The sequence below is a fragment of the Eublepharis macularius genome, chromosome 6, assembly GCF_028583425.1.
Source record: "Eublepharis macularius isolate TG4126 chromosome 6, MPM_Emac_v1.0, whole genome shotgun sequence".
Taxonomy (NCBI): Eukaryota; Metazoa; Chordata; class Lepidosauria; order Squamata; family Eublepharidae; genus Eublepharis; species Eublepharis macularius.
Genome location: NC_072795.1, coordinates 46,383,380 through 46,401,874, shown reverse-complemented (window position 1 = coordinate 46,401,874; position 18,495 = coordinate 46,383,380). Strand labels below are relative to the sequence as shown.

Genomic DNA, 18,495 nt, shown 5'->3' with positions numbered 1-18,495 from the left:
CTCTCCAAAGGAATAAGGGGTGCTTGCTCCTAGCCAGCTGGCCAATAGATGTGTCAATGCCTGTTGAAAAAAACATGAGATCATTTCCAGAACTCGTTTTCCATATCGGGTCTCCGTCTTGGAACATGCGAAGAAATACTAATGAAGACGACTGTCTCTCTACAGTCAGAGTCTTTCTTTCAGCATTGAATAACTTCAGCCTGCTGTGACACATCTGGAATTAAGGAAGAGCTTTCTCAATCACTTCTAAGCAGGCTTGAGGCCTATCTTCCCTTTTTAAAAAAAGCAGTCACTGTTTTTAACAGCTTTTAAGGAAGAAGGCTGTGATGTTCTCAGATGCAGGATAGTAGAGAAAGTAAACTCCCCTCCTGAAATGCTGTGATCTATTACTCAGGAATTTAGCTATTAAAGGCACAGGACCTAGTACTTTTAATTTCCTTTTCTAAAACTGCACACTAGCAATGGCATCCTGCATGACTTTGGGTAGGTCCGCCCCGCCTTTCCTATAAGTTACATTCTTAGCTAGGAACTATAAAGCTGAAGAGTGGCTTAGAAACAGAAACAATTTTTAAAAAACAATTAAACAATGATGACGGCAACACAGCGTGTGCACATTTCTTGGGCTTGCATGGATCACTTTTAGAATGTTTTGCAAAATGGACCAAGTACTGAATGGATGGTTAGAAAAGAGATTGTGTAAAAACCAACCATTTTGATTTAAATGAAGCATTAACTATGCTATGGTACTACGCAGAAAAGCTTCAGGTTCACAAACACAATCCCTCCCCCTCTCCTCAGGAATTGCAAACCAATATATTTTTCCTGGTTTGGGAAAACCATAGTGAATAGCTCTGTTTGCCCTGCAAAAGAAGATGAAAGGAAGAAGAAAGCAAAATTCACAGGATTGTAACAGAATGAGTGCAAAACATCACACGTTCATTTGGAAGTAAGGCAAACTATGGCCACAAACAAAGAAATAACCAATTGACTTACGGTATGTGAGAAGAAAGAGAGAAGGAAGAAGGAGCTCAAATCAGGCTGGAGCTCTTTCCATACTCATTCTCGTAGGGCCAAATCCTGCTTGTTCGTTGTGTCAGAATAAAGTTTCTCACACCAGGGAAAAATTCCCCTAGTGATATGGGAAAACCAAACACAAAACAGGGGTAATAATCTCACAGGGCTAGGATGAAATACTCAAACCTTAAAATGTCTGGCCATGGCCTTACAGGGATTGCTAAAAGGACCACTATGGGATTAGAGTTTCCAGGTGCCTGCCAGTGGCAGGAAAACACTGGAGATTTGCCCCCCTCACACGCCAATCGCCCAGTGATCGGCTGGAGGTAGCAAGCCCCCCAGAGGTTGCCCGCCACCAGCAGGCACCCAGGGAACACGTACCATGTGTGCTCCCTGGGGGAGGGGGGAGAAACAGTGATGTGTGACATCACTGCATCTGCCCTGGGGCACACGAGGAGCAACTTTGTGCCCGACATGAGGTAAGTGCCAGGGATCTTACCCTCCCGGTGGCAGGGGAGAGGGACGTGGCAACCCCAGGGATTGGGGAAGCAGAACACGAGACTGGGATGAGGAGACAAGTTTAGAAGTAGGGAAGAAGCAAAGCAGGAGGAAAGCAGACTTACCTATTTTTTTATTCACTGGGAAAGAGGGATGAAAGATCTAGACTTTTTACAAGGAGAGCATGTCTTCACAAAGTTTGAAAAACACAGATCTTAGATTCCTTCAGACTGAAAACTACCTTTCCTGACAAGCTAAACAAAAACACAGGCTAAATGAGAGGTGCCTCTTGATATTATTTAATCCTAATAACCCACCCAATTATACTTGGAAGCAAAAAAAAAAATCTCACTTCCTTCAACGTTCACAGGACTGAACCAGAACTTCTGCACGTTTCTTTGTTGTTTTAAACCTCTGCTTAATTATGCCACATGGCCTGACACTCTGCAGTTTACTGCTCTGTGAAATTAACTTTGAGTTAAACGCTAATTGCACATCAGAAAGCTTTGTGAGCATATTCACAGGGGGCAAAAAAAAATCTGCCCTTTTCTGTTTGTTTAGACAAAACAGACCCAGCATAGATTTTACTCCTGATTTCAGACTGCCGGTTTATAAAAAACACAAAATGAAAACAGTCATTTAAAAAAAAAACTGAAGTGTATACATGCTGCAAGTGTTTAAGTTACATCAATGTACTTTTAAACCAATCTGCCCATGGAAGCCTGGAACCCATGGCCCGATTGTACATCAGATGAAAAGAGGTTTAAAATCAATGCTTTAAAAAAAAAGATGAGAAGTAGGGGGGGGACTCCTGTAGTTTAAATATGATTATACAAACTTGTTTCTTTTTTCTGAGACATTTTTAAAATGTTGGTAAACAGTAATTTCATTAAAGTTGATATAATGCTGCCTTTATTGCTATTTAGGTGTTTGTACAAGTTCCCATATACCATTTATTTCAATCTCTAAAGTGAAAAGAAAGCCCCTGACATTTGGTCCTTTTCTGCCTTTGCAAGAGCCCAGTATCTCCAAATGGAATCTCATTCAACATTTACAGGGCTCTGATACATGGATATGGTTGATACCTAAAGTGAACGCTTTACCTAACCTTTATGTGCATTTCATCTATAGGCAGAGCTTTCTCATCATGCAACCTGAAGAATGTGAGGGCCCAAAGAAGGGTGTGTGTGTGTGTTGTGTGGTGGTGAAAATCAAACTCTAAGCATACAGAAGAGAGACTGGACACAAAACAAGCCCTGTTCAAATATAGCCCTCCCTATCTCTTAAACAAAGACTTTAAATCAAAACGGAATTAATTTGCATGAAATCCAAGACTTTGGGCTCTGCATAAATAGAAGGAGCTTCTCCTCAGGACTTCGCCAAGGAAACTCTTATCTCTTTTGTGAAAGTGGGAAATGGGTGGGCTACTTTGCATGAGGGTGTATACAAAAGATGCAAATGAAGAATCTGCTGCATGCAAAAGGCAAACTGGCCAGACAGCTGACAATCCTCATTCACAGGGGAAACTTCTGCAGCCTCCAATGGGAGTAATGAAAAAGGAACCGGACAAGTTTGCTTCCCAGGAAGGGTGAAACAGATCCTGAATATTCATAAAGTGACCGTTTAGTCATGGAAGTGTTAATTATTTCCAGCTCATGAAACTATGTGACCTCACCTGCTCCCCCAAAGAATTTCAAAAGAAGGAGGCATAATCAAATGAAATGAGAGTCAATTTTGATCTCACAAGTTGAAAGCAAAGCAAGAAAGAAAAGGAAAGAGATTCAACAGAGATAAGGGACAGAAGAAGTTTTCCTTTCTCAAGACTTCTCACAGCCATAGTAAAGAACACTGGCTATTAGACATAACCCTCTGACGGTCAAACTCTCCATCCATCCCTGTAAGTTAAGACTGTCTGATTTTGAATTTTTACATCATTACTGTGAAAGCACCACAGTCTGTTCAGAAACCTTTGACATGACTAGCCTTAGCCTACAACGAACATTTAAAGGGAAGAAGAACAGTAGAAATAGTATTTAAGTAGAAAACCTGGGTCCTGTGTGGCTGTTTAAAAAAATCTGTAACATTTACAGCGGAATCCTAAATAGAGTTACAGCCTTGAAATCCTATTGACTTCAATTTTCTATGCAGCTCATTCAAGATTGTGCTAGAAGTACTTTGCTATTGTTCATTTTTCCTAAATTGTTTTAATTTCATAAAGATTTTTAACATTAAAATTTGTCCACATAATTCCTCAAAAGACTGACTCTCACACCTGTAAGAACACATTAAAATTTTCACACACAATGGATTTTTTTTAATTAGCCAACTTAGCCTGTTGCTCAGATCAACAGTAACCAGATTTCAGCTTTAAAAAACAAATTATATGACACATTTTCCTGCACTGGAAACATTTAGAAAGTGTTTCAAAAATTACTCATGAGCAATACCCATTGATTGTAACAAACCTGTAAACTTATCGGTAGATCTGCAGGAATCCAAATTTCAAAAAAAAAATGTAAATCAGCAGGCAACATAAAGAAAGAAACTAAAGAACTATTAAAATCACTCTTCGTTTTGGGGGACAATGAAAGTGTTACTCAAGGCCAGAGAAATAAGAGTATTTAATATCATTTATATCACTGAAGATTATAGATCCTATTATCAAATACAGAAGGAAAAATCAAAATATGAAAATAGAGGGGTTTTTCCCAAGCCATATTTTAAAACATAGTTAGATTTTCTCCTAATTGGCTTGGTCCAGAAATCAAGCAGAATACAAAAACTCTTGGAACCAAACCCTAACCAAAATATCTAAATTTGATGGTGCACGGATATTAAAACAGCACACACAAAAATTTCAGCCCACTAGTTTCACAGCATCACATACATATTTGCCTGATTTAATATTTTCTTTGCTTTCCCCATAAACTGCATCTTGTTGTTTTGATAAGAAAATTGCTTAATATAAATCAAAACCATATTGTGCTAACGTGTAACCAAACCATTTCCATCACAACAATACATTTGAGCAAAGGAAAAATCAACCCATTCTAGATTTAGTCTTAAACCAAGTAATTGCCTTGACCTTGAGATGTGTGTCTAAGTTAAGGCAATTTCATGTCTCATTAAAAATATTCCCCATACCTTTTTTTAAAAAACAAAACACTAGCTATTACCAAATTGGTTGTAAAACCAAGTATATTTTCCCTTTCTTTCTATTTGAAACTAGATATGTAAGAGGGTGGCTTCAAAATGTGAACACCCATTTTAAGCGCTATGTACGGAAATTCCTGTTTTAAAAGGTTTTAGAATACTGACTTTAAACCCTTGTTTTTTATTTCTACATCTTTGTATTTCTTGCCATTCCAGAACTCCCAAAATTTTAACAGAATAATTTTCTGTGCTCAGACCACTCATCAAGTTCAAACTTATTTTAACCTCAATCACACGTTCTCCTTCCTTAACACTGAGTGGCTTTACCAAGAGGCAGAATTTAAACAAACCCACACAAGCCATGTCCAGAAAATGTTCAAGATCAGGAGGCTGACTGAACTTGCAGCTGCTTTGGGGACCATCTAGGCATCACCTGGTAGTCTCAGCATGTCTTCCCGCTCTCTTATTTGGGCCTCAATTAGCATACACTGCTGGAGTAAAAACCAAAAAAAGACCCCAAGAGGAAATGCAGGCCTGTCCCCAAGGTTGCAAAGAGCCCCACAGATGAGCAGTGTTAGATCTCTAGACAACAGGAATCCCCTCAGCCTCACCATACACCCTGCTCATTTTTGCCCCACTGAGCCTTTGTCAAGCTTCTAAGATCTTAATCAATCTTAACTCTGACCTCAGGATCACAGGAGGAAGATGGATGAGGAAGTGAAGGACCTCTGACCTCCTCTGGCATTTGTCCTGCCACAGTCAGCACATTGAAAAACAACTGGGGTGGAACCTGTTCACAACCGATTCCACAGCATAAAAATGCACAGCCTTTATTTTCATAAGTTATTTAGACAAGCAATTTTTTTGCTGAACAAAACTGATAACCAAACACAAGATAAGCCTCTGTGCCCAAAACCCACATGTCTTGGTAGCCAACTTGCAAGGAACAAAAGTGTGGATGCTCAGAAACTACCATGATTAAGAAGCAATTCCTAGAAAAGCTCGAACTCTGGGAGGGCATAAAAAGAGAAGAAAAGGTTTTGTCATGGGATTGGAAGGAAGAAGGAAATTTTACAAGGAGACCACAAACAACAACTGATGGGATGGCTTACCTATTCAAGACTGCTTACTGGTGTGCAAAAAACTTTAATAGGCTGTTTTATAATGAGAGACACAAAAGACAAAGGTTCCTTTCTTCCCCTTTATATATGATCTCATCAGGATTTGTCATTAACTTGAGGTGTGAATAATCAGTTTTCATAAGTCCAGTAAAGCTTAACAGAGAGTTTCCAGGTACTTTTAAGATACTGATTTCAAGGGGGAAAAATGCTTCTCCTGTATTTCCTTTCTCTGAAACATCATCAGTGATTTCTTTCACAGTGTTCTGTTTGCCATGTGATTAGTTAATAATGTGTGGGTCAATGACTAAGAAGTGTTTTAATTCTACATCAATCAGGGTTAGCCAATAACGGCTGCAGCACCCCACTGAAACAAAATGCAAAGTCTTTTCTATGCAACAGGGGAAACATCTATGTTTTACTCCACCGTTTTCCTGATAGCTTAAGCTAAAACCTACCAGGGATGGTTGCTTTCCATATAAAGAAACAATTTTTTAAAATCTCCCTTAACACAGTCTCCTAAAGAACATCGACTCAGCACGTCATCTGCATGTTGGGAACACTTTTGTTTTTGACGCGCAAAAGATTCCCAAGCTTCTGCCCACTCCAAGAGACAGAATAATTTACTGTAGATGTGGTGCCCTGTCATGATGCTATTCATTTTTCAATTCTCACACCAACCCTTCATAATTGTGTAGCCAAGAAGATGCTGCGATCATCCCTCCCCCTCCTTTGCCCACTGACATTTACACGTCTGATGAAAATATGAGAGCAAAGGAAGATGTTTGTGCTTGGAGGTGCTTTCCTGCCAATTCTTTTAATTTCAGTGCATAATAATGAACTTCATGTTGTCCTGAAATGATCCAATAGACCATTTCAGCAGAATCTGCTTTTGGGGGTGGGAGGAATCTGCCATTTGACACTGACTGCGGAAAAAAAACAAGCTGGTGATTGTTCTGCTAAATCTTTCACCATTTTTTTTTAAAAAAAACTTAATTCAGTGATTACTTTTAGCAAAATTCAATTAAAATCAATCAGACCGGGTATTGCTAGACCCAGCTCAGTCTTGTTTCAGCAATATGTACAAAGATCCATTAATTTGTCAAAAAACCTCAGAGATTGATCCTGAACACAATTAAAGGAAGTAATCAAATCTATAATTGGTAATAAACTATCAACTCATGATAATGCATCACTAAAAATCACAGGGGTTCAAAAGGGAGCTTTAAATCTATTTTGTTTCTTTTCTTTTTTAAAAAAAGTAAGCTGCCTTTTATACTATTCTTAATCCCTAATTCTGCAGAGGATAGAGATGGGGGAGGGGGGACAGATGACTTTTTGCATTTCTTAGTCTCCTAGCACGCCTTTTGTAAAAAGAACAACAGAGACTTTCTGAGAAATGAAAATATTTCACAAAAGCAGCCATGTCACACATTCAAAGCTTATTTAGTGCAAAAAAATCTCAAATGAGACTCTAAAGAGCTACACTTCTCATGAGGTTAAATGAATTAAAAAGAAGGCTCTGTCTTCTACCATGCACGAAGGGGAAGAACAACAACAACAAAAGTTAGTTGCTGCTGCTGCTGCTAACCTGTAAAGGATTTCCTAGCTGTAACACAGTTTTTTTTTTTAAAGAGGAAGCAAAATAGGAATCCCGTTCTTTAAAATATGGTAGTTCAGATCCTTGGCTTATACAGTCATTCAGATGTAAGTGGCTTGGTGCAAGCCAGTTCTAATCCATCCCCTAATAGAAAATGTGATTTGCCTTCTGCTGATTATGGAGGTGCCATTTGTTCTGTCAGTATTATACTCTCCTTAGCCCTGCCACCTGGAACTGCTGGACTTTCTCATTAAATCCCTCTGTCCCATTGTATCCCACAGGGATTGTTAATTACTGGCTTTAGTCCATTGACTCTCATCTCTGATTCAATTACGTATACCAAGCCCTAATGAACTGTGCATTGTGACAGGCCCTACCTTGGCATTCTCCACTGTGCTCTTCATACCCAGCATTGCACAGGCAGTTGCCAATGGGTACCAGCCATTCACCATCTGCCCCACAGTACATTTTTGGCACATCCTTCTCTTCAGAATTGTTGACACATGAGCCACGAACTTCCACGAGAGAGGACGTATCAGCCCCAGTGATTGTGTCTGGAAACTGGGCCAGGTTGCGGACCGTCAATGGACACTTCTTATAGAAGACACGGACAGACACCAAGGCAATACAAGCCCCTACATCCTGGAAAGCCAGATAAAATCCTTTCTTGCTCAATGGCCCCACATCACGTATCTCAGTATTGAGTTTCATGATCCTGTCGCCAATGTCCACCTGTGTGAAACTCTCGTCAGCAGCAATTGTATCAATCTTAGCAAACTGGCTCTCCCGAATAAAGCGCTCCTTATCATTGCTTGACTCATAGTAGTAAAGGTTAAAAGTCTCTTTGCAAGTCCCCATGACACCTGGCAGGCTGTTGCAGTCTCTTAGTGTGAACTTGATTTCAATATATACCCTCTGAGCCCCTTCACGGGGAATCCAATCAGTTCGTAACCAATTGTTCTGACTTGGCTCCATCACATTGCAGACTTGATAAGTGCGGATTGGAGTATTTTTCTCATCCATAATGCTCACTTCTTCCCACTGTGAAGAACCAAAGGAATAAATGTGAAATGTGACAGTGTGAAAAGTATAATCAAACCTGCACCGCAGAATTTAATTCCTGTCTTCCAATTGGCTTCATTTATTCCATTTATACAAAAGCCATTAAGAAAAGCTACATAGGACACTTCAAACAGCTGAACAAACAAAGCTACCTCCTAAGAGGCAACACGCTTTTAGTTCAGACTAGTTTTATTTCTCAGGGAGCTGGCTTTTTAAAAAAAAAAAAATGGCATATACGCCAACAATCTTGTATAATATTTTAAGTGTAACATGATCTTAACAGGTTTGGACCACACTAGTAGGTGCTTAAAAACACTCGGGCAAATATTCCCTATGACAAAATCCTAAGAATAACACAAGCTTTCGAGAATCAAGTTCTCTTCGTCAGATGCATGATCCAAACTGCATCTGACGAAGAGAACTTGATTCTCGAAAGCTTATGCTACAATAAAATTGGTTAGTCTTAAAGGTGCTACTGGACTCTTTTTGATTTTGCTACTACAGACTAACACGGCTAACTCCTCTGGATCTAAGAATAACACAGAGTTTTTTATACCTCATCTGTTGCAGAATACAGCAAATGAACTAACAATGCAAATAAAAAAAGAATGACTCCTTTCTAAGTCCACTGAAGTCATTAAACTTAGAAGAGTGCTAGGACACACGTAAATCAACTCAGAACTCTTCAATGTAGGTTAAAATTATATCCACATGAAAGCTGGGGAGGGATGCATCTAGGAGCGCAAGAATAAAAGTTTGCCTGAGGCGGCTTGAAATTTCATGGCAAGCAACAACATTTGAAGTTGTTGTGACTTGATTTCCCACCTCATGCTGACAAACACACTATACTACACAAGTTCACTGCTCCTCTGCGCTTTCCAAATCTCCTCCCTATGGCTCGTTACAGCCTTTCCCAATTATTGAACCCTCTTTAGTTTGGAGTGACAACAGCATATATTTTATCGCCAATAAGCTTCAAACCCATTGCAGTACCTGAATGGAGGCCTAAGCTATTAAAATAGCCAGGGATGACAGATGACCACTTTTAGGACTTTGCTCTTTAAAACTAGAAAGTGGGGGGAGGGGGGGAAATGAGTGGATCTTACTGCACCTAACATTTATTTGGTTCCCATACAGGGTTTTAGTTTTAAGCCAGTCTAGCTTCCCACACCTTAAGACAAGACAGCCAGTTTATATTCTTAAAGAACACTAATGGCTCTAATGGAATAGCAATGATGTCTTAGAAATCTGGACTGCCTCTCTGAAGTGTGTGCTGATTCTTTAGTCTGGTTTTTTTTAACAAAAAAAACTACTCAAGACACAAAAAACAAATCCTTGATTAAGAGTGAATTTGATTCCATATGTATCAAGCAGTGTTCTGGCAGGGGCATAATGAACATATCATGAGAGCGAGGAATGAGTGGAAATGGTCAACAGGAGCTATGAAAAATGTTAAATGAGATTATGTAAATCACATGATACAGAAAGAAAGCCACTGTTGCGACTCTTCTGTCTCCTCTTTGAGAAAAAAAAGCATCGTTATGCTGAATTAAAGTTCAAAGGAAGGAGGTATCTATTTTTGTAAAATAATAGCCGAGATTCCAATCCCTACAACAAATAATGTGAAAATTATGTTTAGAAATCAGAGGATCTTAGAAGGTAACTTGCAGAGGCAATGAACTATTGGCAGGCTTGTGAAAATGGGACTGTACATTATAATGACCAGCCCACACTTTGATGTATTCTGTCCACTGCCATTAACCTACTGGGCAAGCAGTTGAAAAAAAATTAGGATTGCTAGATCTGTTTATAGATCTATAGCAGTTAACACTAAGAGTCACCAGAGTCAAGAGGATAATATTTGAGTTACTGCCCAGAGATACTTGTGAATTCAAAAGAGGAGGAGGGGGGAGAAATAAATCAATAGTCTGTGTGTCAACCTGTGTCACTGATAACAGGGAACCCTGGAAAGCCATCTATCAATGTTAAACACTAATATGGTGCCCGCAACAGACAAGAGCTCTTTAATTTACAACTGCCATGAAACCAGTATTGTGTTACAATTTTGCCCTTTATGATCCATCACTTTGCATTCCCTTTATCATTCTAGGGAAAGGGAAAGGCGGGGTGGGGGCTGAGGGGAGAGACCAAAGACAAGGAAATAAGAATTGTCAATGAGATTTCCTTTAGCATGCTTCCACAAAAGGAGACTTCGTTATATGGTTGGCTCTAAATCTGACAGAAGCCTCGGAAAAAGCACACAGGTCACAATCGGAAGACTCTCACTGGCAAAATTCCTCAGAGTTTTGGTTGAGATTGTTTCTCCCCTCTAGCTTTTATTCAGAGTTTCCTTGAATGAGGCAGAGCTAAACGAATGAACACAAGGAGTTTCACATGGCAAATTATTATTTGCAACAACTCTAAATGTGTGGTCAAAGGCAACACTTCCCCCACCCCACTTTCCCTGTTTTGGGTTTTCTAAAGCCAACTCTTCCCATGGCTGAACAATCCTCACTAAAGCACTCCAGACCTAAGATTTCCTTTCAACTGTGAATTTAAAGGTAAATCATTAATTAAATTTATAACGTTAGACATTTATTCCTCTAGGGCTGCTATGGATTTAGTAATAGCGCTATTCAAAGGCAAATGGCCTATTTTTATCTCCGGCATCTCATATTAACACATAAAATACTTCACACTTCAAGAATGACCTGCTCTGGATCTATAAAACAGGGAGTTTGCAGCATACAGTAGGCTACAGACGATATAAAAAGAAAGCAGAACTGATCCTTGAAGGCTATGTCTCCTGGCGTTTGGGAAGAAACAGAAAGAAGTGTTCTCTTTCTGATGCTTTGAGGGAAATCAGCCGCATATGAAGTTATAATAAAGCGCTTTCCAAGCACTCAGTCTTGCTGACAGACGGTGCTTCTTGAATTTTTCACTGCTAGCTTAAAAATGGAGCACGTGCACACACAACTGGGAAACTAGCCATGCCCAAACACTATACACTGACTCCTCAAACTTGGGAAAAGAAGATGTAAGTGAAATTATAGATGGCAGAGATACACACATACATGGTGAGGAAATCGTTATGAATTCTTTTGCTGACTAAAATGTCAAATTACAGAGTTATTCAAAATGGAGGTATCTGAAACTACAGAGAAGATGGTCTTGGGTGCCCTAACGGAAGGAGGAGTTCATTGACCTTTCCAGGGTATAGGATTAACTGAGGTGCCTGACTTTCATGCAGATAAAGCTGTACCTTTCTCCACTGTCAAAAGAGGACGGCAATTGCCTGCAATCAGCAGTGAATGTGTGCTGTCTGCACTGGCAGAGGCCTGCCAATCAATCCCTCTTTCTTGAGGGGGGAGAACAGTTCCAGGGGCACCACAGAGTGCACAGGCAGAGCACAACTTGACTACAGTCAAGTTCAGGCAGAGCAACAATAGGGGTAGGACAATACTCCATTTTCCCATGATATGACCAATTCAGAGCTGATGCATAATGCATCACTAAATAAACAGCCTCACATTCCTTCCACTTGCCACTATTTCTTTCCCTTCTTTTTTTTAATTATAGGAAAAAGAAAATGTTGGACTACAGTATATATTTCATTAACACATTGAAAGAATCTGCCTTTCTGTTTATTACATGTCTGGTAATCTTTCAAGACTTTGCTTTTTAATTATTTGGACTTACTTAGGTATGCATTGTTTGTCTTTAAGCACAGTCAGAAGAGGTTTCCATTTAATTTTAAAGGGATTTGAGAGCATTTGAATGTGGCTGGGAATCATGCATGCATTGCTCGAATATCCTCCCCCCCCCCACAATAGTTCCTTAATATTCACACTGTGTGTGGCAGTGAAAATAATGTTATTGGGGGAGGTGGTAATTAATGAAACTCCTGAGCCTATGACATGCTGAGTACTTTTGGTTATCCAACATTGTCAGTTAGAATTACAGCATACTCAGCAACCCCTCAACACCACTGTGCATCTGGCCACATGCTTACCATCCAAAAACCATTGCTAAATTAAGTGTGAAGGTCTACATGTAGCTAAGAAAGCTGCAATTCGGTTCTCTCCCAACATCGAAATCTGCAAATGTGTTAAACATTCCCTGTTCAGCAACGGATTAACCCAAGCACTTGGTTTGCTTCTCTTTGTATAATGTTCCCCCTCCCCTCCGTACGCCTTCCCTAAAGAAATCAGACATTTTTCCAGACATTAAAAGGAAATGAAGAATTCTGTCAAAGTGTGTGGTAATAAATTCACTGAGTGAATGAATCACACCTTTAGAAATGGCTTAGATATATCCTAGCCCCCCCTTAGTTCCTTCATTTAAAAAGTGGGTCACAGTTAAGTCGAAATGCAACCTCACTGAGACATTTCTTTAACAGAAACAGGTGTGATTCCCTTTAGTCATCAGGAAGCATTGCCTCGTGGCATTTAGTTATAAAATAGGTATTATTCTTCTACTAAATTCCTGATTTTTAGAGTCCCTTTCCACCCTTTCAGTTTATGGTTATTTCATGACAGACCTATCCATGGGGAGTATAAGGTTTCTCCAACAAAGTGTAATTCGCAACATAAACCACAAAGGAAATCTGACCTTCCTACCACAATCAACAATAATCGAGCTATTCGGATTTGCCAAAAACTTACTAATCATCCCCCCATCTTTAGCATCTTGATCGGATAGATTTGGAACTTACCCCTCCTTCCAACGGGCTTGCTATCCACCCAAGCTCACCCTGAACTGATCTGGAATCCAACAAGGTAACTGCAAAAAAGCAAAATATATATAAATATTAATTTCCATTTACCAAAACCCAGGCTGAGTTACAGAAACCGTTTACCTGACTGTTTCCATATGTGAAGAGGAAGCTCCTACTCAACTGAGATTTAAATCAAAACTTTTTTTTTCACACTCAAGCCAGTATTATTACTAGCATAGCCTTTGTTTAACTGCACATCGTAAGAGTTCTTGAAATGCTTAGTGGCCCTGATCCAGAGAAGTCACACTGAAAGCCCATTGTAATTCATAGAAGGCACTTATGCTGCATTACTTCGCAACTTAAGACCTGTCTCTGGATCAGGGCTGATACCAACAGAGCTCTTCCCATGCATTTCACATATCTCAGTAAACCTGACAACAGTCCTGTAAGGCAGGCAGAATTGCAGTCAGAATTGCAGTCAGTATGGCATAGCAAGTCCCCTATATAGCAACATACTGAGTCTGAGACTTCAGGAAGGTTTAAACTGAGGACTTCTCGGCTCACTTCTTATTCTCCTTACTATGCCAGGCTTCTTAAACGTAAACAAGAGGTTCCAAAGGTAATGTTTCTAACAATTAACCCTTAACCCAAACGGAAACAGTTTCCATTTAGAAAATAGCTAAAAAAGAAAACAAGCCAGACAACACAGAAATATTGACAAGGTTCTGCTAGTCATTTTATTCAACTCTAATTTCATTTTGTATACAAAACTGAAGACAAGAGCTTTTGACTATATCTACCTGTGGCTATATATACCTGTAAGAAATGTGGTATTTAACATTTGGACTATCTGACAGATAACTTTTGCAAAGTCCATTTATTTGATTTGTAACAACTACCCTTTGATTTACTTGATTTATAACAATGGCCCTTTATTTGACTTGTAAACAACTATCATGTTTATCACTTCTTTTAACAAAATGCACATCTTTCTGGAATGCCTCAATGAGTATCACAGGCCCAAGCAATGCAGAGCTTGACACTGCGCATATTTCAAATTGGTGTACTATAAACAGTGAAGTTAAGGTGCCGTTCCCACTTTCTAGGTGTTTAAAGCACTTGCAAGAGAAGTGGGTTCATTTTGCTTTTTAAAAATTTTCCCCAAGCTCACTTTTCTAGCTACAGATGAGAAACTGCATTTATGAGAAGTGAAAGGGGCTGGTTCTGTTGCAAACAAAAGAGGAAAACGCAAGGTGAACAGCTTGTCCTAGGGCTCAGTGCTGAATTCTCTGCACCTCCCAAGACCCCTGTTAAAGGCAGAGTGAGAGCTGGGGGGAGGGGGTGTTAGGAGTGAAAGATGGCTCCCCTGGTGCAGATTTGACTTAAAGATGCCGAGACAGATTCAATGAAACCTCAGCTACTCAGCCTTTCCCCAAGGAAGAGCCTAGAAAACCACAAGTTCTAAATAAATCGTAAGTCAAGAGTTTGAAACTACAGCAAGCAAGGACTCCCTTAAAAAAAAAAGTCGCATTTTTATCCGATTTCTCAGCCAGAGAAGATAATCCAGAAAATGTTGTGCAGTATACTTCCCCCCACACCCCTTCAGAAGACCAAGACCGTCGAACTATTTTTACAAGGCGCAACAAAGCCGTCCCCAACCACTTCTACACTAGAGAGCACTATTGCTACAGCCCCTTTGGATGAATGAAAAACAGACAAATGAGACCAAATAAATAAATAAAGGATGGAGATGAGAAAGATAATGGAAAACAAAGAGGGAGAGAGAAGGGTTTTTTTTTTTAAGGTCAATCTCTCTCAGCTACAGGCAGTCAGCGACAAATACATTCGAAAATGTCCTTGAGTTTCCACTTCCGAATTTAAACCGTGTATCGCCAGCGTTGTTGTGGCGCGCTGGATACTGTTCAGACCTTTCAAATGAGAAAACGAACAGGTTGCACTAACAGCGAGCTTGTCACTTGGAGCTACCTAAAAAAGGGCACCACACACACGCACACATGTGACCGTCCTTTCTGGAAGGGGGGAATGGGCACGTTGGCCCCCGGGCAAGGGCGAGACCCGAGTCAAGCGTGCGCGTGTGTGTGTGTCGGCGCGTGTTCCCGATTACGCAACAGCCCGGCTCACGGTGCACCGAGGCGTCTTTCTCCAGGCCTCTTCGGGGAGAAAGTCACGATAGGAAAAGCGCCAGCCCAGAGCGCAGCAGCCAGCCCGGAGGGAGACTGGGACGTCCAGCAAGCAGGAGTTCCATTCCGGCAGGAGCGCCCAACTTTCGGGTGGCGCAGTCCGAATCCGAGCGGCTCTCCTCCCGGCCGCCAGCGGGGCTTCTCCTCGCGGAGGAGCACAAGCGGACCTACCCGGCCGCAGTCCCCGGTGGCTCCGCCGAAACGTGACACGGTGGAAATCCAGGTCAAGGTGGCACGCGGGTTGCGCCCGCAGCAAAGCCCGCTCTGACGAACTCCTGCCCGCCCCTCCGGAGGAGCCCAGTTGAGGGACGACGTGACACTGAGCGCTGCAAAGCCCCCTCCCCACCTTTTGGAAAGCCAAGCCAAGCGCTTCTGGCGCTCCACTTCGCAGGTCGCCGGGCGCGCAGTACTCCGTCCCTTCGCCTTCAACTTTGTCCTGCCGGCCCGGCTGCAGCTGCCCGGGAGCGCGTCCTGCGCCGCTCGGTCCCAGGTGATTCCTCGATTCCCCCCCGGAAAGAAAACCAGCCCCAGGCAAGAGGGGAGCAGCCCGGGAGCCCCACTCACCTTCATTGGCGGGGTATACCCGAGAGCCGGTTACCCCCTCGCAGACCCCCCAGAGGAGCGAGAAGAGGGCGAGATGCACCATCCCGGCCATGACTTTTCGGTGCCAGCGCCGCTCCGAACTCCTCTATCCCAGTGGAATAAATGCTTCAATGGGGAGTGCAGCAGGCTGTAGACATTGCCAAGGGGGCGGGGCCCTCCGGTGACGTCCACGCGTCCATCAACGCCGCCCGCCTCTCGGAGCAGTCCTTGGCCGGCCGAGCCCCGCCTCCAAGGCTCGGCCACGCCCCTTTGGCGGCTCCTCCCCCGCACCTTCCTCCTGATCGCGGCGAGCGGCCGGTGACGGAGCGGAGCTTTCTCTTCCCCGACGGGTTTCTTCGCAGTCTCCGAGACTGGCTCTTTCTTTGGCCCCGCTTGCGGCTCTGCGTTTGGAAGCTAATGAGCAACGTCCTGGATCTAATTCTTTAGGAAGGAAACGATTACCACGGGGAAAGTTTAATGCGCAAAAATGAAATTAGCATCCATATTTAAAAGGATAATAAAGAAGCGTAATGTTGCCTTGGCGTGTTGTTCTTGTTGGTTTACCCCCCCCCCCACACACACACACGCTGATGAACGGGATGGATTTGCAAAGGGCATCTGCTTGATGTCCCCTCGTTGCCTCTGCCTCCCACCCGCCAGTTGCCTCGAGGAAAGGGACCCAGGCGCAGCCAGAGGGGTCGTGAGAGGCGGGGGCGATCCCTTGCCTGCCTTTGGTTTAATGCAGCCAGCACAGCACCCTTCCCCCCGCCCCCCCTCCTCCGGTCGTATCGTGCTTGCGTTAAAAGGCACCCAGAAGTTATTTGGGCCCGCATTTGTCTGGCGACTGGCCGGCTGCGCCATCGGCTCCTCACCTAATCCGGTTTCTTTCAAAGAATGTCTCCAACGCAGAGATCGAGCGGGCGCGCTCTGATCCATGCAGGGGCTCTGAAACTTCTGATAAGCCAGCAGCACAATGGGGCAGTGATAAGCAGGTGGCTTTGAAGAGCCACCGGGCGCCGGCCTGAGTAGATCTACTCAGAAGTACCTCCCTTGAATTAAATGGGCTTACTGCTGGGAAATGGTTCTTCGAACGGCAACAATCCTCGCCCCGGCCTCCTTCTCTTTTTGGAAAATACATGAATCCAGGCGGCCTCCCTATCTCTCCTGCCGGATCTGCGGCATCCACATGGATCTCTTCGGAGAGGGGGGTCCTCCGAGACATCCAGCCGTGCGGCTCATTGCGGATGATTCGGACGGACTCCCCCAGCTCCGGCGCCCTCCCGCTTTGAAAGCAAGCCTGCTTTGCGGGAGATTTGGCAGGAAAAGACAATGCGTCTCCCGCTGCTCCTTCTCAATACTCGAGGAGTTCCCTTTGGGGAAAAGCTGCGGGGCGCAGCCAACACAGTAGCTTGCCTTCGCGGGTTCTTTTGCTTTCTTTCCCCCTCGTGGATGGGGCTGGGGATTTCCTTCGCCCAGTCCTTGGTCTTTCGGGGCTGGCCCCACAAAAAAGGGGAACAACCGCGTCGCTTTCATTCACATAAACGGGAGGGGGGGCGGAGAGACCGAACACCAACATAATGCAACAGCGCCACCTCGTGGGCTGACTCCTAGAGAAGAAAAGCCAGACAAAGACGTCAATGTGACAAGGTAATTTTTAAAGGTATTTGCACCAAAGTCTCCCCCCAACACACACACCCCTTTATCCCCTAGATCTGAAAGGCTACACAAATAATCGGTCTTTTCACAATTGTATTCACCTGCTTCTAGCAGATTTTCGATGCCTCAGGATATTACCACAATGACTACTATGGTACATTGAATGCAATAGGATGGATGGATGGATGGATGGATGGATGGATGGATGGATGGATGGATGGATGGATGGATGGATGGATGGATGGATGGATGGATGGATGGATGGATGGATGTGAGTAGCATTGAGCCTGCGGAGGTGTTCTGATGAAGTCAGAATTTTGCAAACGGTTTTGAGTAATTTTGGTTAGTCCTAATAACAAGTACTACATAGATACGTCATTTTTGGTTTTGAGTTTTGGTTGGAGCCAACACCGCTGCCTATGATCTGGTTTTCTTTGTGTAAGCCATTGTAAGGTCACAGCCTACGTCATTCAGTGCTTAATCAGGACTGAGCGGATGATGTGGATGTCATCATTTATTGAATGCCAAATGAATCAGGTGAGCTTTCAAGATAAACAGACCACCCGCTAACTGGATCACTCTCTCTGCTATGTCTTTAGCAATGTATCTCTGGAATCCAAGAAAAAGACATGGTCTTAACTTAGGTCCTGAGAAGCACCATTGGGCTTGCGAATGCACGGGGGCTGCCTTGTATTGGATGACACTATTGATCCGTCTGGCTCTGTGTTCCTGTCCAGCTTTCTTGGCTGCTGCTTTGACTCTGGGTGCCTGGATTTTCCAGAGGAGAGGGACGAGTTCTGCCACTGAGCCAATGCCTCCCAAAGTCTCTGTACAATCCTTTTCCGCTTCAGTAAAACAAACTTATGGCCAGAGCAGGAGAAGCCAAAATTAGCA

At 42.7% G+C, this 18,495-nt stretch overlaps 1 protein-coding gene across 1 annotated transcript in view; it reads right to left on the bottom strand.

Moving 5' to 3' along the window:
* Positions 1-16,033, bottom strand: part of EPHA4 (EPH receptor A4) — a 184,667-nt gene extending 168,634 nt beyond the window's left edge. The window contains exons 1-3 of the mRNA XM_054982282.1: positions 15,928-16,033; positions 13,160-13,227; positions 7,761-8,424 (exon numbers count right to left, since the gene is read on the bottom strand). Of these exons, the coding sequence (XP_054838257.1) occupies positions 7,761-8,424; positions 13,160-13,227; positions 15,928-16,018 (823 nt within the window). The 5' untranslated portion in view covers positions 16,019-16,033. The remainder of the gene's footprint in view (positions 1-7,760; positions 8,425-13,159; positions 13,228-15,927) is intronic.
* Between the last annotated feature and the right edge of the window lie 2,462 nt (positions 16,034-18,495).